The following is a 15,749-nucleotide window of genomic DNA, read 5'->3' as shown; positions in this document are numbered from 1 at the left end:
CATGTTAAATTAATCACAAAGGCTCAATAATATTCACTGTATTTCTCATTGATCTTCTCGGCCATAATACATATATATATATAATGTTAGGGTGACAATACTTTAAAGCTCCACAATATTCTATCATATCTTTAGATAAGATATGCTCCCTAAATATATCGCAATAATATCCTAGAATATCTAGAATATCTCCAATAGAGTATCTTATAAGGTATTAACAAATGTATGATAAAACAATACTAGGAGATAAATACTCTGTTTAATAAAATAAAAATAAGGGCCTGTTCATATTTACTGAACTAAGATGAACTGAACTGAACTGATTGGAGCTGAACTGAACTGATTGGAGCTGAACTGAACTGAGCTGAAATGAATATTTTATGAGAGAGGGAAATTAAGAGCTGAACTGAACTGAACTGAGCTGATTGGAGCTAAACTGAAGTGAACTGAACTGAAATTAAGTAAATATGAATAGGCCCTAAGTCCATAAAAAGATGTGATGTACTATAAATAAATGTTTGCCTTAAAAAAGTGATACATTTTAAAGAACAGAGAGAGATCACAATTTGTGGTCAAATTTGCTAATTTTGGTTTTGGGAAAAAACAAAATAGCGCCTGTAATGGGATGGAGGGAGCACAAAGCCACAAAAGGAGTAGCAGTGTTGCTCTGGGGAAAAAAAAAAAAAAAAAAAAAAAAGAAAGGGAGTTGCAGTGTTCTTCACCACGCTGACACCAATGGTTTTTTTTTTAAAAAAAAAAAACATTACATTATTACTTTATACTTCCAAGAAGCCTTATAGTTCTGAAATTTTTTTTTTAAAAAAATAGATAACTTGGTGTATAATGCTTATACAGTTATACTAGTATAAGAAACTATTGAGCTACTTTTCATGAGCTTAATTTAGTACTTTGGTAATTTGTATGTAATTTTTTTTTCTTTTTTTTTGAGAAATTAGTAAAAAAAAAAACATAAGCACAAACGACAGAAAAAGTGACCTCAAAAAAAGAAAAAAAAAAAAAAACCACAGAAAATGCAGCAACAGGAAACCATATCAAGGATCTCAGCTGGAGAGGCTAGAAATTTATTTTGGTGACTTAAAAGCCATAATTTAGACTACAGATTGGATCAACAAATGCACGGAGAGCAATATCCACCTTCATCCGCAAAACCTAGGCTCGAAAATACCTCTCAACGCCGGAACAGACCTCTAACCATAAAAAAGATGAGGTTCCCAGATTTCCCACAAATAAAAATCAGGATAAAAATACAAGAAATCACCTGCTGTAACATATTTTCCTTGGATGAATTAGCATTCCAAGATGTTCCCATTCCTACTACTAACAACTAGCTATATATACATGGTGTGGGTCTCAGCTGTTGTATAGGTATGTACAACGTGCCTATGATCCTATCTCTCCTCATGATTTGGCCAAAACTCCACTTATGCATCTCTCCCCTCCATACTTCAAGTTTCATGGAGGTTCGGTTACTATCCCCAACACGGAGTCCATATACTGCTCATTGATTCCAAGATTTCACGAATGGCTTTCCAGAAGGATCATGTAATGATGAAGGTTGATTCCCCAAGCTCATCCACCCAATGCTGGGATTCTTCAAGGTAGTGGACGCTTCACCACCACTCAAGTAGTCAAATGGAGATACTGTTTGAGGCAAAGTATTGCTTGTCATGGGTATTACCCCAGCCAGATCTTGTCCATAATTCGTTGGTGGGATCATCTGTTCGGTAGAGCTCACAGGATTGTATGGACCCCGAGAACGCATATTGCACTGTGAGAGTACACTGTAGAGGCTCTGGTCGCTACTGCTAACACTTCCAAGATTTGGGGTAGGGAGGGTTGGAAAAACTGCAACATCCGACGTGGACCAGCCACCATGAGCTCTGTTTTCAGTAGGAAACCAGTTATGATTCAATAATTCTCCAGAACTCAATTGAGGAGGCTGAATAGGGTTTGAAAGACGGGGATTATTCCAGTCTCTCACATTCAGGGATGAAAAGTTTTCTGGCGCTGGAATAGAATACCTACTATTGTCGGAGTAAATGTTATCCTGAATGTTCTCATGCATATATAGCTCACTCTGTGCTTTCTGTCTATGATGATCCAATGCAAATGGTGGCGGCAAATGCATATGGCTCGGGAACTGAACAGCAGGCTCCATGACAATATTAGTTGGACGAAACTCAGAGGCAGGCTTTTTTTGTTCCTGATGAAAATTCTCACGCTTAATTAGAGAATGCAGCAGCTCATTTCTATCCCTATTTTGATAAGGATTGAAGAAAGGCATATGACTTGTATGCCTGTTCAAGAGGTCCTTTGTTGTGTCATCTTCAGGCATTGCAGACTCCAGATCAATCAAATGGGTTTGCTGTCCTGCAACTACTTCTGGATGCCCAAGACAGAGTCCACCAGAACCAGCATGCAAAGTAGGGAGTCCACCAGAACTAGCACGCAAAGTAGGGAGTCCACCAGAACTAGCATGTAAAGTAGTGAGTCCGCCAGAACTAGCATGCAAAGTAGTGAGTCCGCCAGAACTAGCATGCAAAGTAGTCGGATGAGCATGATAAGATTCAGGCAATCCAATTGAAGACCAAATGTTCTTGAGTGATGAGTCAGGAATTTCCCTAGCATTTGTACCAGTAGTAGGATTGTTATGAGTGCCAAGGTGTGATATGGTAAAAGGTGTTTCAGATGTCTGAGCAACACACTGGTCAGGCATGGAGCGTGTGTCATTTGTTTCAGCAATAACAGGATTTTTTTCTGCATTCAAATCCATAGGAGTATAATCCTCATTGTTGTTATAAGAAGGATCCTCCAGTGAAGATTTGTTCTCTACCGAAGACAGATCTAAACACTCCTTGACTTTTGAAGTAGGATTCAGCGAAGATTGATTCTTCCCGCAGGATGGATCAAGGTCCTCATTGACATTTAAAGGCCGCTGATGCAAAGGTTTACTCTCCATAGAGGCAGATGGATCAAACTGTTTATTGACATTTAGAGGAGGATTCTGCAATGATTGAGCCTCCATGGAAGCAGATGGACCACACTGTTCATTAACATTTAGCGGAGGATACTGCAATGATTTAGTCTCCGCAGAAGATGGGTCAATCTCTTCTTTAACATTTAGAGGGGGATGCTGCATTGATTGAGTCTCCACAGAAGAGGCTGGATCAATCTCTTCTTTAAAGTTTAGAGGAGGATTCTGCAATGATTGAGAGTCCATGGAAGAGGATGGTTCAAGCTCTTCATTGACATTTGAAGGAGGATTATGCAATGGAGACCCATTCTTTATAGAGCATGGATTAGAGGCCTCGTTGTTATCATCTGACATAGAATCCTGAGTCGCTGACTCATCACGTTGGTGGTCCTCTGAAGTCTCTTGAAAAGTTTCCCCATCCTCATCTTGAGCAGGATCCTCATCGTAAGGATTAACCAAATTCTCATCCTGATTTGATAAAACACAGGCCAGATATTAAAAGGATGTGAAAGCCAAAAACCACAAATATAACAATCGGGAGCAGACAGTGCAAATTGGACCAAAGTAAATCCCAAATAAAGATGCAAAATTATGGAAACGAACCTTAGATTGTACCCCTAGTTTCTCTTTCATTTCTAGCCATAAAGAATCCATAATTTTCCGCTTCGCTAGTTGTCTATTTCTCCAGCTTTGTAAAGCAGTTGGAAGATCTTTATTTGCCAGATTTAACCTAGATAACAAAGATTGTCAGAATTTGGTTGGATTTTACTATAAAGCAGCAGAATAGGACAGATAACACAGCAACATACCAGTACTCATGGATTCGCTTCTGCTCTTCTTCCACAAACATCTCATATGGTTTTACATTGGAACTATCAAGACCACCTAGCAAACGGTTAAGAGCCTTGGATTGAATACTTGCACCAGACTGCCTCATACTCTTAACAAGTTCATGCTGCTTCTTGCTAATCTGAAAGACAAACAATGACAGTTGTTCAATAATGAAATACATATCTTAAGAGCCTAGGTGAATATGATGCTGTGGTCATACAGCAGATGCAAAAAGGATTACACCTACAGCTGACTTGACCAACTGCAAGAAAAATAAGCATCAAGGAACAAATTCTATCCAAAGAGAAAAAGGAGATCTTGTTAAGATATGAGGCACGGCCCAACAATTCGATAGAGAGAAGAGAAATAAGCAAGATAAAGAAAAGGCCATTCTCTTGTAAATTCCCTCACAAAAATAAATAAATATTTGACGTTATCCCCTAGCCATTTGCTATACGAGTTTACATGTTATTAGCACATAGTCTATAGCCCACAAGATGTAGAGGATGTTAACCTTAGTAGAAGTTTCCTGATCATGTTATTCATCACATAAGCCTGTTATATAATGCCTTAGCATTTATCAATGCTCACAGTACAAAAAGTTTCACCATATAGGGCAGAAAATTAATACAAAAGAGACCTGTTCAACTGCAATGAAGTCACATTCTAAGGCAGCATATGAAATTTGCAGAAATGACAGAGGTTTACCTTCACATAAGACATATATTTGGCACCATCATTGGGGATCAAGTTGGGCTTTTGCGATTTTTCTGCTTTCTTAGGTTTTGACAACACATTAGGATGCACCATCATCTTCTCATGTTTGTCCTTCATAAGGTCCTGATTGCGCATCCTGTAATACAAGCAATCTAATTATAACTCTGCAACAACAAAAAGAGGTAAAGTGGTAAACTAATGATGAGGTCATTGCAACAATGCGACAGGTTCATGTGAATGGACATAGACAAGGCAAAGACAGTAAAGAAAGAAGAGTGGAGAATGTCAACCCACTTTCATCCAATGCCATTCATGCAAAACAAAAGACAACCAATCTCCCTGACAAAATCCAACAAGACCTGACTAAAACATACAAATAACTTTTACCACAACTTCACAAGATTAGAAATGCTTCAAACAGAAAAATTATTATTTACTTAAATGGTACTCCGTAGCTCAAAGTTAGTATGATGATATACGTGTTCAGCGGTCCTTCTTTTTTCTATTTTATATAGAAAAAATACAGTACACAGAGATGCCTTTAGGAACTTTAGACATTTCCAGTACTAATTTTCTGTCGGTTCAGGAGAAAAAGCATCAAATTACAGGAAAAATATCGTTGTTTGTCACTTCAAGATACTCCCACAAAGCTGGGCATTTACAGCTTATGTAACTAATGTTTAATTGAAGAGACAATTTTTTTCATCTCCATACCTATGAGATCCTTAATGCTCTTTACACTTTGATTTTTGACACTATTCACATATTACACTTTTGACCATAGTTTGTAATTTATACGCAAGGACAAATTTTGGTATTCATGTGGGATCTTCTAGATTTGTCCAAATGTGTACTTTAGGAATATTAACTTCTTATAATTTTTACAAATACAAAACTAAAAATATTAATGGTTAACGATTTGCATTGACAAGCGTGAAAAGGTAAAGTGTTACAGACATTTAGGAATGAAGGTAGTAATATATAAGCAAGACACGTTACCTTTCACAAGAAGTTTTTTTAAAAATAAAAACGTGGGATGGAAACAGATATCATTATCTTAAAATGACTATGGCTGAAGGTAAAATTTGCAACATAGAGGTGGAAAGAAAGTTTTAACAAGTTCAATAAACATTTATCAAGACCAAGACCAAGACCAATAAGAATACTGAGGAAGCAATAAGAAACAATAGTACGTAACAGCATTAACAATTCACATATTGTAACTGATTACACCAGCACCAGAACCACTTACAGCATGACACATTACATAAGCCTCACAGATTTCTCAAGATTTTCCATACCCAGAGCATTTTTCTAAGTCTATCCAACCATTTGCTAATAAATCCTTTTAACAAAGTTTCAAATAGTTTGTTCTCCTTCTAATGCTATGCCCTTCTGTACTGTGAATTTCAACTATGTAATAAGTGGATTCCTCTAGATAAACACAATGAATCAAGTTAGATTCTCATATTTCTATTAAATTAATATTAATAAGTGTGGGGCCTATGGACACTACTAAACCACACAAACTATACAGAACAGAGGGGGTATGTTATTGCTCTATTTATTGCTCTTCACTACCTTCTGGCTCACTGCATGATCAACTAATATAACTGTCATGCACTAGCCTCAAAAAACCCCCACCAGCATGACCAACAACCTCTATCCACCATGCCTATTAATACCCCTAACAGAATTTAGAGCTACAATTTTCCACATTCAGATCTCCCTAAAATCAAGAAGTGAAAAAATGGTTCATATATGGTATGGTTTGAGTATTTTACGAAAAGATATCTTTCACATTGTACCTCTCTAAATACCGTTTTATAGTACCAGCATCCTATATTGCAAAAAGATGCTTAATGAGTTGATGATGAGCTTCTTACACAGATGAGTGGGGAAAACACACACACACACACACACACACACAAAAAAAAATGTAATATAAAACTAAGTGGGTAATCAGGGACATTATTCAGAGAACCACCCTTGACTGATATATTATTCAAAGGCTCAGAATGAGTCCTTGTCAAGACTCGACATATTACTTTAGGTATACTAGAACTTCATGGATACTGTCAAGAGATGAAAATTGAAAACTTAAGGTAAAAGCATACTAGGACATAACAGACTGTCAAGGTGTGACTCTTTAGATGTGGAAGGGTACTTTGGGATTAAAGTTAGTTATAAGTTAAAAGATCGTTGAGATAAAAGAGGTGCCATTCAAGGGTGGGTTCTGTTAAATTCCCAAACAGAAAGCATTGAACAGCTGTTAAATATACAAAAATAAGATCAAAAATGAATGCAAATAGCAAGAAGCATAACATTAACTATAGTCTAAGTGTCTATCACAATATAGATCATGGGATATCAGACTGATGATAAAGCAGAACTAAAAGCTTACCTCTTTTGCATTTCAGCGTCTCTAATAACAGACAACTTTTGGTTGTCACTATAATATATTTTCTCATCTGCAATTGAGGACCGAGATTCAGACATAGCAGCAACATTCTCATCAGCTTTGTGAAATTTGTGTCCGTTCAGATCAGGCAGCATGCCCTGCTCATATCTTTGTGGTCTGTTCAGGAAATAAAAATACATAACTCAGAAACCAACCAGTGATGACATAATAGGAGTTTGGGAAAGAAAATGAGTTCATTTGTTCACATAAGATAATTCTTATTCTTCATAAGCTGCACATATGGTTCGGTACTGTCTAAGGAGGAATAACAATTTGTTCAATTCAATTTATTTCAAGTACTTGATACTTTTTTTACAGAGCAAAACAAAGTAAAATACAGATCACATCAGATGAGATAACACCAAAGTTCATATCAAATGGCCTTACAAAATCACAGATTCATGTATCAACATTAGTACCATTGTTACTGTTTTTTTAGGGCATTCCATTGTTACTGATTCATTACTGTTACTATAAAGATTACTACTGTAATTGTTATGCACTTACAGCATTAGAAATTTGGTGATCAATAATACACAATGTATGTAAGCTAATATTTTCAATAGTTCACTTGTAATCTCTTTGTTCTCCATTGATCCTCCTATGATCCATTTATCCACATTGATTTCCTACTTTTGCTCTAATTCACATGTCTAAAAAAAACTCTTTCCTAACCAAAATGTGAAAATAAAAAAGGGACTCACTTACCACTAACCCCCTCCTTTCTTTGTCAACAGAGAACAGAGGGAGGTAGTAGTACTAAGGGGCCGTTTGGTTGGGGGGTATCATCAAAGGGAAAGGGAATGGACAGGCCCCATTCCCTTTGTTGTTGTTTGTTTGTCATCATCTATCATTCCCTTTACCCTTTTTTATTTTTGGGTTTACCCAAATATCTTTCACACTCATTCCCCACCCCCCCCCCCCCAAGACTTTTGCATTCCCATTCCCCTCCTCATTACCCATCACACTCTCTCTCCTCTCTTACCCTAAAATCCCTAGCAGCCATCACTCTCCACTGGAACTCCGGCCACCACGACGACCACTCGAGATTGTTCACCGACGACCACATCCGAGCAATTCCGGCAAGGTATGATCTCCGGCGACCGTAATATTCATGTTTTCGTTCTAGATCTACCTTAATCATGTCTTTTTTTTTTGATTTATTCATGAATTGTTGGGTAATGTATGATTTATTACTAATTCTTGAGAGATGCTTCACCTTATCAACCACCTTCATAGTGAATTAGTGATTGTTGGGGATTTTGTTGTTGGTGCTGCGTGTAGAAGGTTTAGTGACATTTTTTTTTTTATTTTTTTTTGGTTGGTTTACTGACATTTCCCACCTTCATAGATTACACTTCTGCGTGTAGAAGGTATACTTTTTTTTTTATTATTTTACAATACAATGTAATTTGTTGAATCTTTTATTTGTTTTTTCTCCTTGAATGTATGGTAATTTGATGTTGTTTGTTGGATGATAATGTTGGTGCCTGTGACACTATGAAGCCTTTGTAATTCCCAACTAGTAAAAAAAAAAAAAAAAAAAAAAAAAACAAGAATTTGATGTATATGTATATGTTTGTTTAGCTTGAGAATTGTATATATCTTGAGTGTAAATGATATGTAAACAAGTCAATGATATGTTGTTGTTGATGTTCTTTTGTACAGAAAATGGCTCGAATTGGTACTTTTTTGAAAAGGAAGAGAAATTGGGACTTTATTCGGTTCATAATTACTATGATTAATTGTGTTGTATTGCTACATTTGATGTGTTACTCAATGAGAAAAACTATATACAATTCCCATTATCTTAAGCTAGATAAAAAAACTAGAAGGAGAAGGAGATTGCACAACTTGAATAGAATGATAAGGGAAAGTGACACTTTGTGTAGGAACTATCTTCGTATAAATCGATACACATTTGGTGTACTTTTAGAAATGGTTAGAGATATTGGTGGATTAAATGAAACAAGAAACACTTGTTTGGAAGAGATGGTTGCGGGCTTCTTATACACATTAGCTCACCATAAGAAAAATAGAATGATTGGTGCACATGTTTATAGAAGTGGTGAAACTATTAGTAGACAATTTCATGCTTGTTTGTTAGCAATCTTAAAGTTACATACTATTCTTCTTAAGAAACCAACTCCAATACAAGAGGATTGCGACGATGAAAGGTGGAAATATTTCAAGGTAAATTAAAAAACCAACACTTTAATTTGAGATAAAATAGAGAGACTATTACATAATTTAAAGTGATATTGTTTGTTTTGTAGAACTCATTAGGTGCCCTTGATGGTACAATGATTCTAGTTAATGTTCCTTGTGAAGATCGATCCAAATATCGCACTAAAAAGGTACCCTTGCTATGAATGTACTAGGAGTATGCTCACCCGAAATGGAATTTATATATGTCTTACCTGGTTGGGAGGGATCGGCACATGATGGTCGGATTCTTCGAACTGCTATTTCTAGGCCTAATGGGTTGAAAGTTCCAAAAGGTAATTTGATTGACATAATAGCCTTTATTTGAAATTGACTTAGTAAGAGAGTAATTTTTTTTTAAAAAAAATTTGTCAAGGTTGTTATTATCTATGTGACGGAGGATATACTAATGGAGAAGGATTCCTTGCACCATATAGAGGGCATCTTTATCATCTTAGAGAATGGAATAATGGCCCCCGTCAACCTCAAACCGCCGAAGAATATTTCAACTTAAGGCATGCAAAAGCTAGAAATGTGATTGAGAGATGCTTTGGGTTACTCAAGGGAAGATGGGGAATTCTTAGAAGTCCTTCTTGGTTTAGTTTACAAACACATGGTCGAATTGTGCTTGCTTGTGCCTTATTACATAACTTGGTAAAAAGATACATGCTTGCAGAATTTGATGATGATGACTTGTTTGAGGAAAGTGATAGTGATGATGATGATGATGATGAAGGTGATGCTAGTGACGAAGATGATTTGGAGTACATAACCTCCATTGCTGTAACCGATCCATGGACCAATTTTCGAAATACAATGGCCCAAAATATGTTCAATGATTGGAGGGCTAGACACCGCAGACTTACTTTGTGATATTATTCTTGTTTGTATAACAACATTGTATTTGTTATTTGAACTTGAGACTTGTATCTTTATTTCAATTTCGTGTTTTTTTTTTCTTTGTTGTATTAAGTCATGGATGTTGTGTTGAACTTATAAAATGGTTCAAATCTTTTATGTACTTCAACTGAATATTTTGAATGTTAATTTCATTTTTATATATATGCAATGTTATTTTGACATGATAATGTGGTTCAAATGTTTTAGGATGGAAGAATCCGACCACATTTCATTTTTATATATACAAAGTAATTGTTGATGGCACGCACTGATGATCGTGAACAACGTGCGGATGAAAGAGAGCAAAAATTAGTTGAAAAGAAGGAGCAAGTACTAGAGGAACTACTCTCTTTCAATTTTGAAGGTGTCACAGAAGCCCAAGTTTTTGAGGTGGCTAACATTCTAACCGCAGAACCAAACAAGCTCATGATATTTTCAAAGTGTCCCGACACTTTGAAAAGTGCTTATGTTAAGAGTCTTCTACGAGGAAGTGGAAATGGTAATGCTTAAATCTTGTGTGGTGCTTTCATGTATGGTTTTGAATTAGGTGTTATTCACAAGCTACTACTTTTGGCATGAACTTTATCTAGATAGCACTATTAGCAAAGACTTGGGTTGAATGTTAATCCTATTAGAACACTTTTGGTATAAACTTTTATCTAGGAACAAGTACTTTGTATTGGTATTATTTTCACCAAGGGGTGATTATTTGGATTTGTAATTTATGGAACTAGAAAGATGTTATTTGGAGATATTTTATGTTTTTTTTTTTTTTACATATTACAGGAAAAGACGACGCGATACAGGTTGATGGTATTTAAAAAAATAAAAAATAAAATAAAAAAAACAGGTTCAAGTTTCATGAAGAAACAGGTTTTATTTTTGAGCAAAAATTTTTAATAATTTAAAAACTCAAAATTTGATTCCCTCGCTTGAACCAAACAGTCACAAAGGGAATCATTGAGCAGCTCATCTCATTCCGTTTCCCGGACAAAACCAAACAACAAGGAAAAATCAGGGGAATCCATTCCTTTCTCCTTCATTCCCTTTCTTCATTCCATTCCGATTCCCCTCTGCGAACCAAACGGCCCCTAAGTCCTTTTGCACTAACATATTAAGACATGCTAAAACTACTGGTACAAGTTATGTTGCTCAAATCCTTCCCGTAAAAAGCTAGACATCTCCATGTCAAACACCACATTCAAGCCTAAATACTGTTGACAAGTCCAATAAACATATTGTTATACTAATTTTCTTTGTTAATATATTTGTGGGTAGTAATAATAGTGGTGGTGGTGGTGGTGGTGGTGGTGGTGGTGATACTTAGTAGTGTTTTTACTAGGCACTAATTACAAATTCAATAATAACAACATCAAACAATGATAATATTAACAGTTATGATTATGAGATTATCATAATCTTCAAATTTCAGAGTAGATTTAGATCAGGCAGCTTGGATACAATATAACACATCAAATGATAACTCGCAAAAGCCTGTCAAGTTAATTTGTGCATATGCATTAACTGCACATTTTAACACAAGTTCCTAACAAGAACTCATAGCAGAACATAGTATGATAACACAACTTTTAAAAAATTCACTATACAATTGCAACAAATAAGCAGATTGCACAACTTGAGCACATACAGCAAGCTAGAATCTAGGAGCCACATAGAAGTATAAAGGCATCATTGCATAGAAAACAATCAGGAAAAAAATCCCGGGGTTTAAAATAAAAATAAATAAATAAACCATCACAAGAGAAAAACACGCAAAATTCATGAACCAAATTAGCCAATTTAACCACTTATAACAAAACATCACCACATCGATTCTTTCCTAGTTTCAATATATCAAGAATGGTTCCAGGCTATTAATTAAAGATCTCTAAACAAACACTTATATTTTATCACTTTAACTCATTCTCCATCATTTATTGACACAACTTTCACCTCATACGATCACATCCCACAAAATTCCAGGGCAATTGTAGATGCACAAGAATGACCAGTTGTCTCCACAGAATTACAACAAACCGTGACTATATATCCAACGATTCAGGTAGTATGAAATTGGAAAAGGATGAAAATATCAAGAAAACCCAATCCACTCCATATCAGATTAGCAACAGCAGAGCTCTAAGCAATAGCATCAAACATCATGCAGTTCCAATATAACTTTTTGCTCAATTTCCAACCAAATTAGCAAACTTTTGACTGACAAAAAATCCAAACTTAGCTGGACAAACCGAGTGTCAGCCCACTCAAGCACAGTAGACAATATATTCCAAGAAAAAAGAAACAATCAATGTTATGGCAGCTAATGTTTCATAGATTTAAAGCATCATGCATAATGGCCCTACTCTCACAAGGGATACCTAAGAGAGTAATTCCATCATAAGCCATTATCTTGGGTAAATCAGAAGTAGAGAGTATAATTCTAATAAAATCCACAACATCCATTCTACACCCGCGGTATAAGTCCATAAACACCATCAAATGAAGTACAAAATAAGCTTTCTCTAACTATATCGTCTATATGTTGTATCTAACAGTCTAACCTACTAATTCATCATAAACTTGTCACGAACCTAAAAAGATCACCGTATGATAAACCATGTTCTCTTTACTCAAATATTAACCCAATATGTCTAGAATAGTCAAATGGCTCACTCTGCAGCACATGATCATAGCACACCCTTACCACCTATGTTATTCAGGATCACTGCTCACATACTAATGTCAAACATAGATACAAGTCTAAGAATCGAAATTCATTATTTTATGAAACTTATCCCAGATTTTGGACCAAAATGAAATGTCAGGCATCCATACCCATGTCAAAGATCCACCACAAAACATAACGTTTAAGTAGCATAGCTTACAGTAACCCCTAGAAAGTAACTCCATATTATTAATGGAAGAAATAAGGGACATGGGAGAGCCAAGACTGCGTTATAATAGACAGCACAAACAGATAGAACAACCAACCTAGACACTATCTGTTGAATTTCAGCTTCAGGATCCTTTGAGCTTGCACATCTCTGCTTCATGTGTTGCAAATTTCTTATCATGCTGCAATAAATTGCAAAACAATCTATAAATCACAATCACTAACATGCAAAACTTTTAAAGGGAAATAAAAGAAGAAAGTAAATTAGGGAAATACTTGTCATGATATTGTTGCAGCTCGGAATAATATGCTTTTTTATTAGTCTTAAAGGACTTCTCATGTTGAAGAATTGTATCAGGGTGAAGATCACCAGAGCAAAGTGAGGTGCCCCTGCATATAATAAGTTGCATAAGTTCCTCTATAGCCAAATTATAATGCAAGTATTAACAATAATAACATAATAAAAACTTTTTAAAAAACTAAAAAACCTCAACAATGCAATTAGAAAAAGCAGCCCACTGAAGACCGCATGTAAACTATTTCAAAACAGACATAGTCCAACAATGAAAGGCAACCTATTCTTGAAAAACCTTGCATAAAGAGCTCACTTGTGATAGATGGAAACACAAGCAATTACTGCAAAGCACTTACTGCTACCGAAGCTTTACCCCTATCATATGATCTCACAGTCTGTTTGATTGAGGGGAGCATAGAATGAGAAATGCAATTTAAACCCCTCTTTAGTGAAAGCCTAGTTAGTCTAGTGAGTCTTTTATTCAATTTTCCTTTCCCCTTACCAATTGCCCATTTCAGGATTTCCTCCCCCCCCCCCCCCAAATTTTGTGACTTGGATAACTCAAAACCTAATCATGTCTGCATAACACCGCAGCTCACCACCGCCAGCTTGCCACTGCCTCACTCCCACCACAACAGGACCACCACCAACAACAACAACCTTTACCAGTTCCTACCTCTCTCAGAGATCAAAACACTGTACCCATTAGCTCCAAAACTCGTCATGTCACCACCTTCCTCACGACCACACCCAACCGCCACCAAAAATTGAAAATATGAAAAGATTGAAAACATGTCCATAACAAAGGCGATCTCGTGCAACATTGAGGTTTTGGATCTTAAAAGCCGACATTGAGCTTGTAATTGTCAGATTGAGCTCACGGTGCTTGGGATATCCTCATGCCAGCTAAATTGTTCCTGTGGTGTTTGGGAAGCTAGGGATATGGTCATGGCATGGCATGGCATGTGCTCAAGGAGGAAATGCAATGGTGAGAAGTTTTAAGGTAGAAGAAGACAGGTTGAGAAATGTTTTTATGTGCCCAAACAAATCAAGAACTTTGGAGCTTTGTTTACTTTCCTTTCATTTTTCTTGATCAATTCCATTCCTTACCCTAGTGACTAACCAAATAACCCTCATTTCCATCTAAATTTCTTTCCTAACACATTCATCTAAATTAATCTTTCAATGTCCTAAAAGATGAACTCAAATAGGCTCAAACAAGTTACACAAGGTGACCAATGATAGCTAATTGTGCAAGGCAAGGACAACAGCAACAAGCAAGCAACAACTATAATCTCACCATTTTTGAAATGGGTTCCCAAAACAGAAGTTGTCGCCAGAAAGCAAAGATTGCACAACTTTATCAGCTTCAACTCCGGGAGGAAGGAATTGCATAAGGAAATTTCTCTCCTTTTCTGTTAAAACAGATTGCCAAACCTGCAATTTCGACAATATAATCAACACACACCAAATACCACAAAGAACAACCTTTTACGACTCGAAACTCTCTATAAAAAAGAAAATAACAATCACCTCATAACAATAACCAAAAAAAACACAATCGGAGCGATTGTTTAGTGGGGATAGGGATTACTAATCCGAAAAGGACGTTTCCCTTACAGACCCTGGTAATCCCAATCTCCCTAAACAAACAGCTCAAAAGAACCAAACTTTAACACTCAGTAATAACAATCACCTCATAAGATAGAACTTCAGCCAAATCATTCAACTCAAACACATCCTTCGGAACGACAACGACATCGGCCAATTTAGTATTACTACAAGGCGCAGAAGGATTAAAAGGGCTCAAATGCCTACAAGAAATCCCAATTTGATCCTCTTTGGCAACAACCCTCTTCCCATTATCATCCCATTTAAGGGATACATGAGTATTAAAATTAAAATCATATTTAGGCGATCTCAAATCCCTCTTTTTTGCCCTATTATACTGTTCCTGAACCCCATAACCAAACGCAGTATTAGAAGAACTCAATCGTCTTTTCCGTTGATCAGCCGCCATTGCCAGTTTGCCACCAATTCTAAAACATTCCACAGTGTAGCATTTCACACCAAAATTTCGATTTTTGCTGTACAAAACTGAAAATCAAAAACCTAATTACAAAATTATAGAATACCCAGAAAAATTTAATCACAGAAAAACAATAATTTGTAAAAGAATTATGTGAAGAACTTACAGAGAAATCGAATTGAAATAGGTTAAGCCAATGATAATTGAAGATGAGATGAGATGAGTTGCGGAAGAGAGAGAAACGGAATTAGGGTTTGAGAAAGGGAGACATGGAGGAGGTGTTAAGGGAAAAGATGAGAGGATTGGACATTGAGTTGAGGTTCAGGATCGAGAGAAGCCACATCCACTGTAATTTTCACACACTTCTTTTTTTTTTTTTTTTTTTTTTTTATGGAAACTCAAATTTTAAGGGTTGTTTGACAA

At 36.1% G+C, this 15,749-nt stretch overlaps 1 protein-coding gene and 1 pseudogene across 2 annotated transcripts; one reads left to right on the top strand and one right to left on the bottom strand.

Annotated features, from left to right (window-relative positions):
- Positions 1-1,052: 1,052 nt before the first annotated feature.
- On the bottom strand, positions 1,053-15,695 carry LOC145607703 (uncharacterized). 2 transcript variants are annotated; one of them, XM_081663296.1, is made up of 10 exons: positions 15,493-15,695; positions 14,994-15,394; positions 14,598-14,734; positions 13,279-13,392; positions 13,101-13,184; positions 6,948-7,121; positions 4,535-4,679; positions 3,805-3,965; positions 3,599-3,725; positions 1,053-3,463 (listed from the first exon to the last, which is right to left on the bottom strand). In XM_081663296.1, exons 2-10 carry the CDS (start codon positions 15,315-15,317, stop codon positions 1,520-1,522), a joined length of 3,210 nt encoding a protein of 1,069 aa, XP_081519422.1. In that variant the 5' UTR covers positions 15,318-15,394; positions 15,493-15,695; the 3' UTR covers positions 1,053-1,519. The 2 variants fall into 2 exon arrangements, with proteins under 2 accessions (XP_081519422.1, XP_081519423.1); XM_081663297.1 differs by having other exon boundaries at positions 14,994-15,384.
- On the top strand, positions 8,676-10,082 carry LOC145607704 (uncharacterized; annotated as a pseudogene).
- Positions 15,696-15,749: the final 54 nt, after the last annotated feature.

Source organism: Chenopodium album, chromosome 23 (genome assembly GCF_948465745.1).
Source record: "Chenopodium album chromosome 23, dcCheAlbu1.1, whole genome shotgun sequence".
NCBI classification, from domain to species: Eukaryota; Viridiplantae; Streptophyta; class Magnoliopsida; order Caryophyllales; family Amaranthaceae; genus Chenopodium; species Chenopodium album.
Note: the sequence above shows the minus strand (reverse complement) of the source record. Positions and strands in the feature narration are given on the sequence as shown.